General features: G+C 40.1%; 1 protein-coding gene across 6 annotated transcripts in view; it reads left to right on the top strand.

The window, feature by feature from the left end:
* Positions 1-10,247, top strand: part of ndrg4 (NDRG family member 4) — a 48,731-nt gene extending 38,484 nt beyond the window's left edge. For 3 of the 6 annotated variants that reach the window (XM_062421651.1, XM_062421653.1, XM_062421655.1), the window contains 13 exons: positions 1,088-1,208; positions 1,544-1,606; positions 2,134-2,194; positions 2,320-2,406; positions 2,513-2,569; positions 2,717-2,820; positions 4,594-4,650; positions 5,019-5,070; positions 6,514-6,561; positions 8,132-8,167; positions 8,265-8,316; positions 8,482-8,520; positions 10,093-10,247. In XM_062421651.1, the coding sequence (XP_062277635.1) occupies positions 1,088-1,208; positions 1,544-1,606; positions 2,134-2,194; positions 2,320-2,406; positions 2,513-2,569; positions 2,717-2,820; positions 4,594-4,650; positions 5,019-5,070; positions 6,514-6,561; positions 8,132-8,167; positions 8,265-8,316; positions 8,482-8,520; positions 10,093-10,247 (932 nt within the window). Of the gene's footprint in view, positions 1-1,058; positions 1,209-1,543; positions 1,607-2,133; positions 2,195-2,319; positions 2,407-2,512; positions 2,570-2,716; positions 2,821-4,593; positions 4,651-5,018; positions 5,071-6,513; positions 6,562-8,131; positions 8,168-8,264; positions 8,317-8,481; positions 8,521-10,092 lie in introns of all 6 variants that reach the window. The other 3 variants (XM_062421652.1, XM_062421656.1, XM_062421654.1) reach the window with 2 other exon arrangements.
* Positions 10,248-13,303: the final 3,056 nt, after the last annotated feature.

Genomic DNA, 13,303 nt, shown 5'->3' with positions numbered 1-13,303 from the left:
GAAGACACACAGAACTGACTACTTAAATCACAGTTGATCCCGATTTGTAACGTTAACAGTCTCAAACTAAAAGATCTGAAACTTTGTCGAAAAGCAAAATATGTAACAAATCTAGGCAGAAAATGTGACAATGATTCAATAATAGTGATAGTAATATAACAGATGCCATTTCAAGATTGTTATACATGCTGTGCTACTGTGTTAATATGCGCTAGAAGCTTTATTTGCTAACGGTTGACATGCTAACGTGAAGCAGCTAGCTGAGGTGGCTAACACTGCTGTATTTTCTATAGAAAAAAGAATTCGTAGCATTAAATAAAAAATCAAGGAAACTAAAACATTTTAAAAATCCACCTGACTATTAGAAGACACAGAATAACTGACTACTTAGATCACATTTGCCCGATTTGTAACATTAGCCATAGCACACTAAAACTCAGTCAGATCTGAAACTTTGTCGGAAGGCAAAATATTTGAATCCTAATTACCTTACAGAAAGAAATGTATATTGGTCACTTCAAAAGTACAATTACAAAGTCCCACATTAACATAAAGCTAGGCTAGCTAGTTTCCACCTACTTACTAGCACAGCTTCATGAAAAGTGAAAAATACTCCTTCAAGCAATGCTAAAGCTGTCTTGTGTTCTATCATGGCTATCAAGTCATGACATTGAGGTTTTATGAGCAATTAGTGTTGGAGCTATTTATTTAAGGACTGCCGTATCAAAAAACATACAGCATAAAAGGGTTATTCATAGTGTCAGGCCTCTGTTAAAGTGGAGGTGAACGAGGGTTATGTGACACTATATATCAGCATTGTTGCAAGGAGTCTTTGCCTTCTCCTTGCTGGCACAGGATCAGTTGTACAGATGGCCACCTTTGATGTCCTCTGACTGTGGTGCATATTTCATGTAATCACATTCCTCTGCTCTCATCCCTCCATCCTCTTCCCTCCTCGCCCTGCCCTTTGCTTTCTTCCTCCCTCTCTCCCTCACATGTTCTGTACCTACACACAACCCATCTCTCTATCCGCTCTCACTCCATTCTACCTTTTGCTTAATTCCTCTCCTCCCTTGCTCTCCTACAGACAAGCTGTGCTTCAACTCTTTCTTCAATAATGAGGATATGCAGGAGATCACCAAGCACTTTGTGGTTTGCCACGTTGATGCCCCGGGGCAGCAGATTGGAGCATCACAGTTGCCACAAGGGTACAAAACATACACAGAAATGCATTTTTATTTAACAGTTTTTGGTTGACAACCCTCAAACTGATGACCACTGATGAATAGCTAATGTAGTAGTTGGCCTGTTTCCATGGATTGACAGAATATCTTGAAATTGAACAACTATAACTCTTAAGAGAAACACAAGTAAATAATGTTATACTTACTATTTAACATGAAATGCGGAAATAAAGTATTCAAAATTACTATAAGTTGGTCATGGTTTTAAAGTAGAAACAGATGATTACAATATCCCGATCACACAAACGCAGAATGTGAAGCAATGATAGCTAGAAGTCATGTTCTTTCTCTCTCCAAAGGTACCAGTACCCTACCATGGACCAGTTGGCTGGGATGCTGCCCACTGTGGTGCAGCATTTTGGGTTGGTGCTTTTCACTGTCAGATTTCACATTCTACACTTAACCATAGAGCCAACACAGCCATTGTTTTAATAGCAGCCATCTGCAAGGACATCATGTTCTCCTTTTACTCCACTGGCTGGCAAAGACGATATATGCTTCTGTTGCTGAAAAGATGGTCTATCAGTGTATTAAAAATACTGTAGGAAAAATTGTAGATCTGATTTACTACTCATGTAAATTTGTATGATCCACCTTTACTGCTAATCTTCTGACTAAAGCATTAAACACAACATAGCCTCTCTGATTCATGAGCAGTTTCAGCAGCCTTCAGATTAGAAAATATCGATTGAAGACCAGCTAGCTTCCTGCTGATGAGAAGTAATTTTAGCCTGGACACACAGTACCAGCCACAGCAGAGATGTACAAGCCCTTGGCTCTGCACACGCATGCAATAATAGTATTCTGTAACATAAAACAGGCACAGCAGACTGTCATAATACTTGCAGCACTCTTACACAGCATCTAATTGAGTAATGACTTTTTTTAGATTCAAGAGCATCGTTGGGATTGGAGTTGGAGCTGGAGCTTACGTCCTGGCCAAATTAGCTGTAAGTCACATCCAGATTCTCCTGTTTTATTGGTCATTTATCAGTGTAGTAGTCAACTGGTAGGTGTAATAAATTCAGCTTTAAACAGTCAGCCTTAAACAGTCTTAAAATCTCCCTCTGTTCAGTTGATCTTCCCTGACCTGGTGGAAGGTCTGGTTCTGCTCAACATCGACCCCAATGGCAAAGGCTGGATTGACTGGGCTGCCACCAAGGTACTTGTCTATAAGTGTTTCAGATCTGTGACTGTCCCTGTTGGAAGTGGTGCGATACGCACATTCTGTTATCGCTCAATAATAATCTCCTTGTCTGTCACCCTAGCTGTCAGGTCTGACCAGTGCCCTGCCAGATACTGTGCTGCCACATCTTTTCAGCCAGGTAAGATCAGAATCCAGGAATACGGGTTGACATACAACTCCCATTGTCTTTCCAATTTTTTCACCTTGTTGTCTTAGCAATCTTTGCCAAGCCGGTGAGCAGTTTCTCTTTGTATATATATGTGTGTGTGTGTTTGTGTGTGTGCAGGAGGAGCTGATGAACAACACAGAGCTGGTGCAGAGCTACCGTCAACAGATCAACAACACTGTCAACCAGTTCAACCTGCAACTTTTCTGGAACATGTATAACAGGTGGAGACACATACATACTCAGACAGTCATGTTTCCATCATTTAAGAGGACAAAACATTGACTATTATGACATTTCCCAGAAACGTATCTAATCACAACCCTTACCCTCACTATTACCTTACATCATCATTCAACCAAACCTTTAAAATATAATAATTAACATTATGGGGACTTTTGAGTCCCCACAGTGTGACTGTGCAAATACATGTTTGTTACACACGCACAGAAATGAAAATGCATCTTAATTTTATATACAGACCCTTTCCAAAAAATTAGAATATCATGGAAAAGTTGTTTAAGTTCCACAATTCCATTCAAAAAGTTAAACTTTCATAGATTATAGATTCAGGGCCCACAATTTAAACGATTTCAAGTATTTATTTGTTTATTTTTACATAATTTGGGCTTCCAGCTCATAAAACCCACGAAAAAAGGAATTCAAAAAATTAGAATACTGTGAAGAAATCACTATTTACTTCTCAGTTTTTGCAGGAAAAAAAAGAAATAAATTAGGATCACATCAAATCAATCAAAATATGGTACTTTCAAAACGATATGTCAATCTTCAATACTTGGTTGGGAATCCCTTTGCCTTAATCACTGCCTCGATGCGACGTGGCATTGAGGCAATCAGCCTGTGGCATTGCCTGCAGTTATGGAAGCCCAGATTTCCTTGATGCTTGCTGTCAGCTTTTCTTTGTTGTTGGGTCTGGTGCCCCTCATTTTCCTCTTGAGAATACCCCATAGATTCTCAATGGGGTTTAGGTCCGGCGAGTTGGCTGGCCAGTCAAGCACTGTGATGGCATGGGCATCAGACCAGGTTTTGGTGCTTCTGGCTTTACCAACACCTGCCCCGGACATTGCACCCCAAATCATGACTGACTGTGGATATTTCACACTGCACCTCAAGCAGCTTGGGTTCCTCACCCGTCTTCCTCCAAACCCTTGGACTTTGATTCCCGAATGAAAGGCACACTTTACTTTCATCACTTGGCCCAGTTGAGACGCTTCCTACATTGCCTCAGCTTCAGAAGTGGCTTGACCCGAGGAACCCGACAGTTGTAGCCCATCTCCCGGATGCGTCTGAATGTGGTGGTTTTTGAAGCTGTGACTCCCGCCTCATTCCACTCTTTCTGGATCTCTACCAGATTCTTGAATCTTCTCTGTTTGATAATCCGCTGAAGCCCACGGTCATCTCTTTTGCTGGTGCATCTTCTCCTGCCACATTTTGCCCTTCCACTAGACTTTCCATTGATATGCTTGGACACAGCACTCTGTGAACAGCCAGCCTCCTTAGCTATGAACTTTTGTGGCTTACCCATCCTATGGAGGGTATCAATGATGGTCTTCTGGCCAGTTGTCATGTCTGCAGTCTTCCCAATATTGTACCGAACTGAGACAATTGACCCAAACTGAAGTAATTTAATGACACCTGGGGAAACCTGTGCAGGTGTTTTGAGCTTAGTGGATGATTAGTGTGTGACACTCAGTTTAAAACATTCATGCCCTGCAAAATTTGGGCTGATTTCTTCACAGTATTCTAATTTTTTGAATTCCTGTTTTCGTGGGTTTTATGAGCTGGAAGCCCAAATTATGTAAAAATAAATAAATAAATACTTGAAATCGTTTAAATTGTGGGCCCGGAATCTATAATCTATGAAAGTTTAACTTTTTGAATGGAATTATGGAAATTAAAAAACTTTTCCATGATATTCTAATTTTTTGGAAAGGGTCTGTATATATATCATAATTTACTTATTTTCTCTCTCTCAGTCGGAGGGACCTGGACATGAACCGCAGTGGGACGGTGATCAACGCCAAGACCCTGAAGTGAGTCTACACACACACCTTTCATAACTAAGTGATGGATGAACTTGTTAGCAGAATCAGCTAATTGCCAATTATGAGTAATTAATCAAGGAAAAGGTTGGAAAGGTTCCAGCTGCTAAATGTGAAATGTACTGCTTAATATCTTTGTAGGTTAGATATCTTCTGTTGTTCAGGCACAAGAAGCAATGTGCAGATGTCACCCGGGGATCTGATAAATTGTGATTTTGAGTGTTCACTGTGCTGACATTTTATAGACTAAACAATTAGTAAGTTGATTTTGATTTTGAAAGTTGTGAAAAAGTGTAAAATGTACCCACAAATCTGATTAAAATCAAAGTCAAATCATTTTTCACCATCAATTCCTTCAGGTGTCCTGTGATGCTGGTTGTGGGAGACAACGCCCCTGCTGAAGAGGGAGTGGTGAGTTTATCATCTTTCTTCTCTTTTTCTGACTTTGTCCACCTGAACCAATCATGTAGTGCCTTTGTTTCCTTCCTTCCTTACTGTGGCTCACTCTTTTAATTCCCCCTCAGTTCAACCTCTAAGAAAGAAATGTTAGTCTATCTCAAGCTCTAAATAGCAGATCCTCCCCTCCCTGCACTGTTCCTGCTCTGTTCAGTGTTTAGTTCTTGGCATGTACATTCAGTTAGTCAATGTTTGTCCTCATTCAATAAAATAAAAACAGGTCAGCCAGCAGAGACATGGTCTACGACCCCGCCTGCCCCCCCCAGGGACTGGATGTGTCTGTCCATCTGTGTGTCTGTGTGTGTGCAGTGCATGCCTTTGATACTATAGGTGTGTGTATTCTCCAAGGGCCAGATGGCCTTGCTCTGTCTCTGGGGCTTCACAGCTTGAAGTGGCCCATATATGTATGCTTCTGCACCAGTTAATCTGCCGCATATTAAAACCTAGATAAAATCAGATGGGGGAGGAATGAGATGGAGGTGCATAGGGAAGGAGGGATGTGAGTGAGGGTGGGGGTATGATGTTGTTACCAAACCTCTTGGAAAGAGAGAGGCAGAGAGATGGAAGCAGCGTGCGGAGGCGAGAGATATAAACAAAGATTGTTTTATTGGATGTGACAGATGGAGGTCATGTTAATATTTTATATCTGCTGATGGGACCAGTTGAAGCTGCTGTGTTTTCTCCCACTAACATGACACATTCCTCCATACAGACCAAGCAGAGGAAGTGGAATGTGTTGATGGAGGCATACGTTTTAGAATTAGTACATTTGCATATCTTACAACTCATTTGCAACTGTTTTGTTGTAAATATTTGCAAACCTGCATGTGATTTGTAATAATTATGTGATACTTAATCAACAGATGCAGCTATATAAAGAAAACATGTAGTCAGTAGAAACACAAATACACACATTTGAGTTGTAGTGGTTTCATATTTAATATGTTCCAGGCAGTAAAATGTGTAATTTGGCAACCTGTGTGAAGGATTAAAGATTAACACAGCAGGACAGGAAGCAGCCGAGAGCATGTCCCATGTGTGTGAATCTGAGTGTTAATTCACTTTTATGTATGTGTTTGTGTGTGTCCACATGTGTGAGTGTTCATGCATGTGTATCTCTGTTTGTGTGTGTGTGAGTGTGTGTGTGTGTGTACACTGCGGCTCTGCTCTCAGCCTGCTGGAGTGACTCATCTCTGCAGCAGACTGCAGTATCTGGGTCACTCACACACACTTTCACACACACTAAGGTAGTATCTATATATTGTCTATTGATACAGTACAGCCATACTTCTCTCCAAGTCCCTTCTTTCTCCAAGTTATGTTTGGCTCAACATGAACTCATCAAGTTTCTTGTTACTGCACATTTATTCAGTTCAACCTGCTGTTTCTATCCTCAAGGTCGAGTGCAACTCTAAACTGGACCCAACCAATACCACCTTCCTAAAGGTAACCGTCTCTGTCAATTACAGCTTCTGCAGATATAACAGAATATCCTTAAACAATAAAGGATCAGCTGATTAATGATAATCAATCAAAAATCAATAAAGTCTAACTTTTCTAGAGTTAAAAAGACAGGTATTTTATTAATTATTAATAAAACAAATTATTTTTCAAACATTTAAATGTGTTTTAAAAATAATTGATGTTATTTATAGAGCACGTTACATACAAGGGATGTAGCTCAAAGTGCTTTACAGAGAAAAATAAATAAATACAATACAATAAAACAACAGCAATAACAAAATAAAATAATAAAATTAGACAATTTGTAAAAAATTAGACAAATGGTCCACTTAGCTTAAGATCTATGATAATTTAATGAAAATAAATAAGCATGCACTTTTAAGTTACCTCCTAATCAAATAAAAACATCTAAATATAAAGGAGGAAAATCTCTCTCCGTACGTATGTATGTCCTTTGTGTTGTTCGACAACTGTTGATCCTATCAACTTCACACTTACCGGTCGTATGGCTGAGGACCCAAGGAAGTGCAGTGTCAAATTTATTTTATTTACAATTTGGACACTTGACACATTCAATGTTTTTTTTTTTTTTTTTTTTTTTTAAATTTTTCTCTGGCCTAGACGCCTTTATTTGAAAGTAGAGAGACAGGAAATTACGGGAGAGAGAGGGGGGTGTGACATGCAGAAAGGTCTGCCGGCCGAGAATCAAACCGGGGTCCGCTGCGTACATGGCATGCGCTCTAAACCACTCGACCACCTGCGCGCCCGACACATTCAATATTAATAAACTTTGAATAAAGAAGAGATCAGCGAGGCGCTGTAGCTGAGGAGAGAGAAAGAGATGAAGTGAGGAGAGCGAGCGGTGGAAAGCTCTCTCTGAAACAGAAAGACTGTAAATGAGACAAATGTCACCTTTTACTATCAGCTCATCTCAACACGGTGTGCACTAACAAGACAAAAGCAGACAGTGAGAACACAGCTTTTAATCACGAATGGACAGTATCTTAAGCTACTTCCCACAAGCAGTTCAAAACCAGCATGTCTCATTGAAGTATAAATCTTCTGAGCAAATACACCCACTAAAATGATCCGAATTGAACCCACAGAAAATAAACAAGCCCAATATGATCGATCAAACTTTAGTTTAGGATGCACATTTTATTTAATGCTCTCCATTTTATATTTTATTTTGCCCTCATTATACTTGAAATGAGAAAAGATTCACATACTTTACTTTACATCTGTGTTTAATATAATGTTAATGTAGTTCTGTTTAAAGTATAAGCACACATACAGTAGGTACTTACTCACATATTTGCAAAAAATCACTAACTTTTCCTAAATGCATAAATCTATTTAGGTCATTCAAACTTTTTATATTATTGAGTCCAAATATTTAGCTTTGGCAGAACATTTCAGGACTTTTAATAATGAGGTTTTGTGCAGTATATTATTAGAACTTTCTGACTAGTTAATGAGACTAGATCGAATGAGTCAGGGGAAAAAAACTTTAACTAGCAACTTAGTTAAAGTTTCTCTTATCTTGTGACAGATGGCTGACTCTGGTGGACTCCCCCAGCTCACACAGGTATAACACACCCACACAGAACCTGATGCAATCAAATGAAATAATAATTTTAAAAAACCTAAACAGATCATCAAAATCCCTGTGTGTTGTTTTACAGCCTGGAAAGTTGAGTGAAGCCTTCAAGTACTTTCTGCAGGGAATGGGCTACAGTGAGTATCCACTACATGCACATGACTGTAGGGAGTGAATGAGAGGTTTTATGTGTACATTTTTGTCTTGTCCTGGTTTATCTTATGCTGATGTTTTGTATTTCATGCAGAGGGACATGAGTTGTGTTAATCTTGCCCTCTGTCTTCCTTGCCCCGTTCTCTCAGTCGCTTATGTGAAGGATCGGAGGTTGAGTGGAGGGCCAGGTACTTCCTCCTCCCTGTTCACCTCTGACCTCTTATTGCTGCCCCGTTGAATGACATTGGCATTTTGAAATTTATTTTAGTTTGTTATGTTACAAATACAATATTTTGGGCTGTTATGAACTTTTTACTTTTGCTGTCATTTCTAGTATTTTTAATTTTAATCCCAAGGACATTAACCACCATCTTTGTTTTTCAAAAATGATTTTTCCTTAAATGGAAAAATAAACTACCCTTACCTTCTTCCCCCATTCTTTTACCATTGCATCTTTAATATTGCTCTTTGCATGGCTCTCAGCTAGCTTTGAGCAATGCCTTTTTATTACGTTAAGTTGATAACAAATGCACAATGTCTTAATATATTTGGCAAGTAATAGTTTACACTTACATGGAGAATGGCCAATAAATCACTTCAAATCAAATCAGAATTTAATCTGCTGTTACAAAGGTTTTTTTTTCCATGTAACTTAAGCTTATTAAAACTGCACGAACTGCTGACTCAACAACATGGCTTAAAAGGGAAATTGTCCTTAGGGCTATGCAGATTCTGCACTAAACTGCTGATATTAAACCACACAAGCACAATATATGATCTCAAACATTTCCCTCAAAGCCTGTGGGCTTTGCAGGCTTTTGTTGCATACAAAGACACCGAAACCTCAATGAGAGCAGTTCTCTCTCAACTCTTTCTAAGAATTTTTGCCTCTTTTAGCTCATTGTTTTGGTTTTCCAACCCACAAACTCTACTCTCATTAACCTTGTTTTTCATAAAAAAGCTCTGATAAACTCATGGAATTAGAGATTCGTAGAGAAGTTTAGAGGTGCTGGTAAGATTTTGTTTCTGGTCTTCATGCTAGGCTAAGCTAACCAATTACAGCCTCAAGCTTCAGTGCTAAAAGTAGACTGGAATACTGAATATTAAACAGTGACCAGGGGGCCAGAAATACAACTCCAAATGTATGCTAATGTTGCTGCCTGTATTGGCTATAGAAAAAGAAAGTAATTCAGCTCACACACATATTACATAGAAAAAATATCTACCTACAAAAAGAGCTATTGAATAATTACATTAATATAATCAGCAAAGCAAAGTTTTAGTGTTTTACTGCATTAATGCATCAAACTACTTGAATGCTTTGCTGAATTATTCAGATGTTGGTAAAATTGTGTGCCTCAGTCAGTTCCTACAGATCAACTTTTAGAGTAGACATTTTTGAAGTCTTTGAAATAAGCAGAGGTCTCTTTTAAGTTTGAGTTAAGTTCTACTGCAGTAGGAGGATCGCTTTTTTATAACAAAAACTAAACCCTAAGTTGCATGGTGCTGACAATGTATTGGTTTGTAGGCACATTAACAGCATTACTGAACAATCAACCATCCACGGCTGTTGTATGAGCCAGTCAGGCATCTTTCCTCACCAGCTGCAAAAAAGGATATCATTAGTTCTCCACATGAGCATGTCCTCCCATCTCCCCAACATTAACTAATCATACACTTCAACACAAAATATGATGCTGAATGATGGTTTTTCTTTTCTTCCCCGCGATCTTGCTCATTTCTCGTCCTCATCCTCTCAGTGCCCTCTGCCAGTATGACCCGCCTGGCTCGCTCCAGGACGGCCTCCCTGACCAGCGCAAGCTCCATTGATGGGTCCCGCTCTCGGGCCTGCACTCACTCCGACAGCACTGAGGGAGTCGGCACGGTCACCCACACCATGGAAGTGTCCTGCTGAGGAGCCATAGAGCGAGGGAGGGAGGGGGTAGAGGGACAGAGAGAGAGAGAGAGAGAGAGAGAGAGAGAGAGACAGGAAGGGAGAGTCAGGGGTAATGGTGTGAAGAAAGTTGGAAAACCAAAAAGGTCTAAAGGTGTGAGAGAGGTAGTTAGACATGATAGAGAGTGGAATGAGACAACAAGAGAAAAGAAAGTTCATGGAAGAGGTGGAGACAGCTCAATCTGTCTTTATCTATCTCCTCAAGTTCCCCTTTGTCTGCCATCTTCTTCCCTCCTCCACTGTAAATACCATACGTATTGCTACTAAAGAAAACCCAACCACACCGTCATATATCCGCATCAACCCAACCAGTCGCCCAACACTTATTTAGACAACTGTTTTTGTTCTTGAAGTGTCATACCTGTGTTTGCTAAGTGTCTCCTCATTCTTTGCCTGTGCCCTTTTTTAAACCACCTAAACCACTTCCCCCACCCCCCCACAAAAAATAGAAAATAACCCTGCCTGTCAACAATCCACATAGTATTATGCGATCAAGAGCTGCTGTTGATAATCTGATATTAGAAGGTAGCACTACAGGATATCGGAAGGAAAACTTTTAGGGGGTGCCATAATAAAAAAGTGTTATGCATCAGTATTTTTCAAGCAGGTTATTAATTTGTTGTTTGAGTATCTTTTTCTGTATTGTTTGTAAGGCAAAAGTTACTTCTTTCCTTGAATGAAAAGGAAAGTGCCAGGTGGGTGGGTCCAGAATTGGACAGACAGCAGAACACAGCCAATCATAGCCAAGTGCACCTGTAGTGCTTAGAGAGGATTTGTTAGCTTTTTTAGACTTAAAAGTGTAGCTAGAGTATAACATGCTGATTAAAGCTGCACTTGATAGATGTTCTGTCAAACTACAGTTATAATGCAAAAGAATGATATCATCAGCATATATGGATTTCAGGAGTGTACCCACTTACTCACAACACCATTGTGGGAATACTGCTTGGGAGGAGGTGGGCCTACTCTCTATAGATGGACCTATATCATCATGATTAAAAAACTGAGCATGTCAGAATCAATATAGATCTTGTGTGTGTAATATCTGAAACGCTAAGTTTGAAAATTCACCTCCTGACAGGAAATTTAACTGCAGTCCACCTGTAGTAAAACCTAGCCACTACACCACCAGGGAGCTTTGCTGTTACAAATGTGCAGCTTCTCTACTTTTTATTGCTATAACCATATTCACTTTCTGTGAAATTACATCCATTACAGCCATTTGGAACAACATTAGAGCAACATTGCTGAGTGCAGCTTTAAGTTATGTGTCATCTTACATTTACAAGACAATCCACTACATGTATATATAGGCTACACAAATATTAATTAACATGTGTATGCATGTGAATGTGACAGTAATATTAGGACATTTTAGTAACTGAGTAGTGTCTAGTATTAGGGAATTCCTTATTGGCACCTTAAATGTGGCTAGCTAATAGAACTATGAATGCAACCACCATCATCAGTATGTAACTCCAGTGCATGGACCTGGTTCTGGCCATAGTCGGCTCTTTATGGTCTCTAACATGACAATCCCACTCCAACCCAAACCAAACCAGACCATGGTGACCGAGGCAGGACCAGGCCAACCTGACTCTGGCTCTATTTGGCCAGGTCACCACCAGAGTACTCACAGCTGTCTTCCCTTACAATGCCCAGCCCTCTCTGAGGATGTACCAAAGCTACACACACACATATATCCACAACCACACACATTTTCGCATACACACACATACACACATACACACACACACACACACACACACACACACACACACACACACACACACACACACACACACACACACACACACACACACATACACACACATACACACACATACATACACATACACACACACATACACACATACACACACACACACACACACACACACACACACACACACACACACACACACACACACACACACACACACGTTTTCACACATATGTCACATGAAAGCTGTGTGGGCTGGGTGCTGTAAAGGAACTAAGCCAAAGACAAGATGAAAATAGTCCCACATAGAAGGACTCTATTGCTACAGTATGTGGTCACTGTACGTTTTGATGTGCTGTGTAATCATATTGTCATCAGTATAGTACATGTATGTAATTAGAGCTTTAGACTAGTGAAGCTGTGTGCTGTTGTCTGTAATCCTGGACCACCTAGTTAACAGAGATTGGGGTCCCCTGATTTTTGGCTTAGTTAATGTTCAGTGTTCATGTATCATAGTCACCTTCTCCTGTCAACAGTTTTACAAAAACCCTTTGGTCCCCTGTCAGAAGGGGCGTAGCTTCCAATCGCTGAGGTGTGCGCTTCCCTGAGGCGGCCTGTAAGGGGCGGGGCTTTTTTGGAGCCATTTGGGCACCAAGCTTGGAATGTAGGGCAACCCCCAGCCACCCTAAAAAAATCACATGGTGCCCCGGCCCTCACAGGCAAACCCAGTCGCACCCTAAAGGGCTATCAGCTGAAGTCACTTTTTAAATGTTGGTAGTGTTGTAGTGTCATGTTTCTAAGCACCAGGGGGCCCTAGAGAGTAACGGACTAACAGAAAATAAGCTATGACTCGTTTTCTTTTTAATGAAAGGAAAAAACTTCTGGCCTGAGAAATAATGAATGAATGTCAATGGAGAAAGAATGTCACTTTGTTTAAGCTGGAGAGATTAATTATTGTTGAATTGTTGAACTAATTAATTAGTGTAATTGTTTGAAAAAGAAAATACTGAAGTGGAAAGGCAAGCTAATAAGACGATATTGGACAGTTAGAACAAACACCTCAGTCACTCCTTGCAGAACCTCACCCATGATTTTCATGAGTTTGTATATTCTTCACTACACAATTTTCTGCCAGCTACACTTTGTTTTACTCTAACACAACTTCTACCCAAACTGCCTAGGGTGGGGGGGGGGGGACCTCCTGAATGTATTTTGTCCCTTTTTTGAAGTGCTGTACAGTATTGTCAACCTATGCTCATCCTTGCAGAACCCCCTCATTATGATTTGCACTTCT

The sequence above is a fragment of the Scomber scombrus genome, chromosome 6 (assembly GCF_963691925.1).
Source record: "Scomber scombrus chromosome 6, fScoSco1.1, whole genome shotgun sequence".
Taxonomy (NCBI): domain Eukaryota; kingdom Metazoa; phylum Chordata; class Actinopteri; order Scombriformes; family Scombridae; genus Scomber; species Scomber scombrus.
Note: the sequence above shows the minus strand (reverse complement) of the source record. Positions and strands in the feature narration are given on the sequence as shown.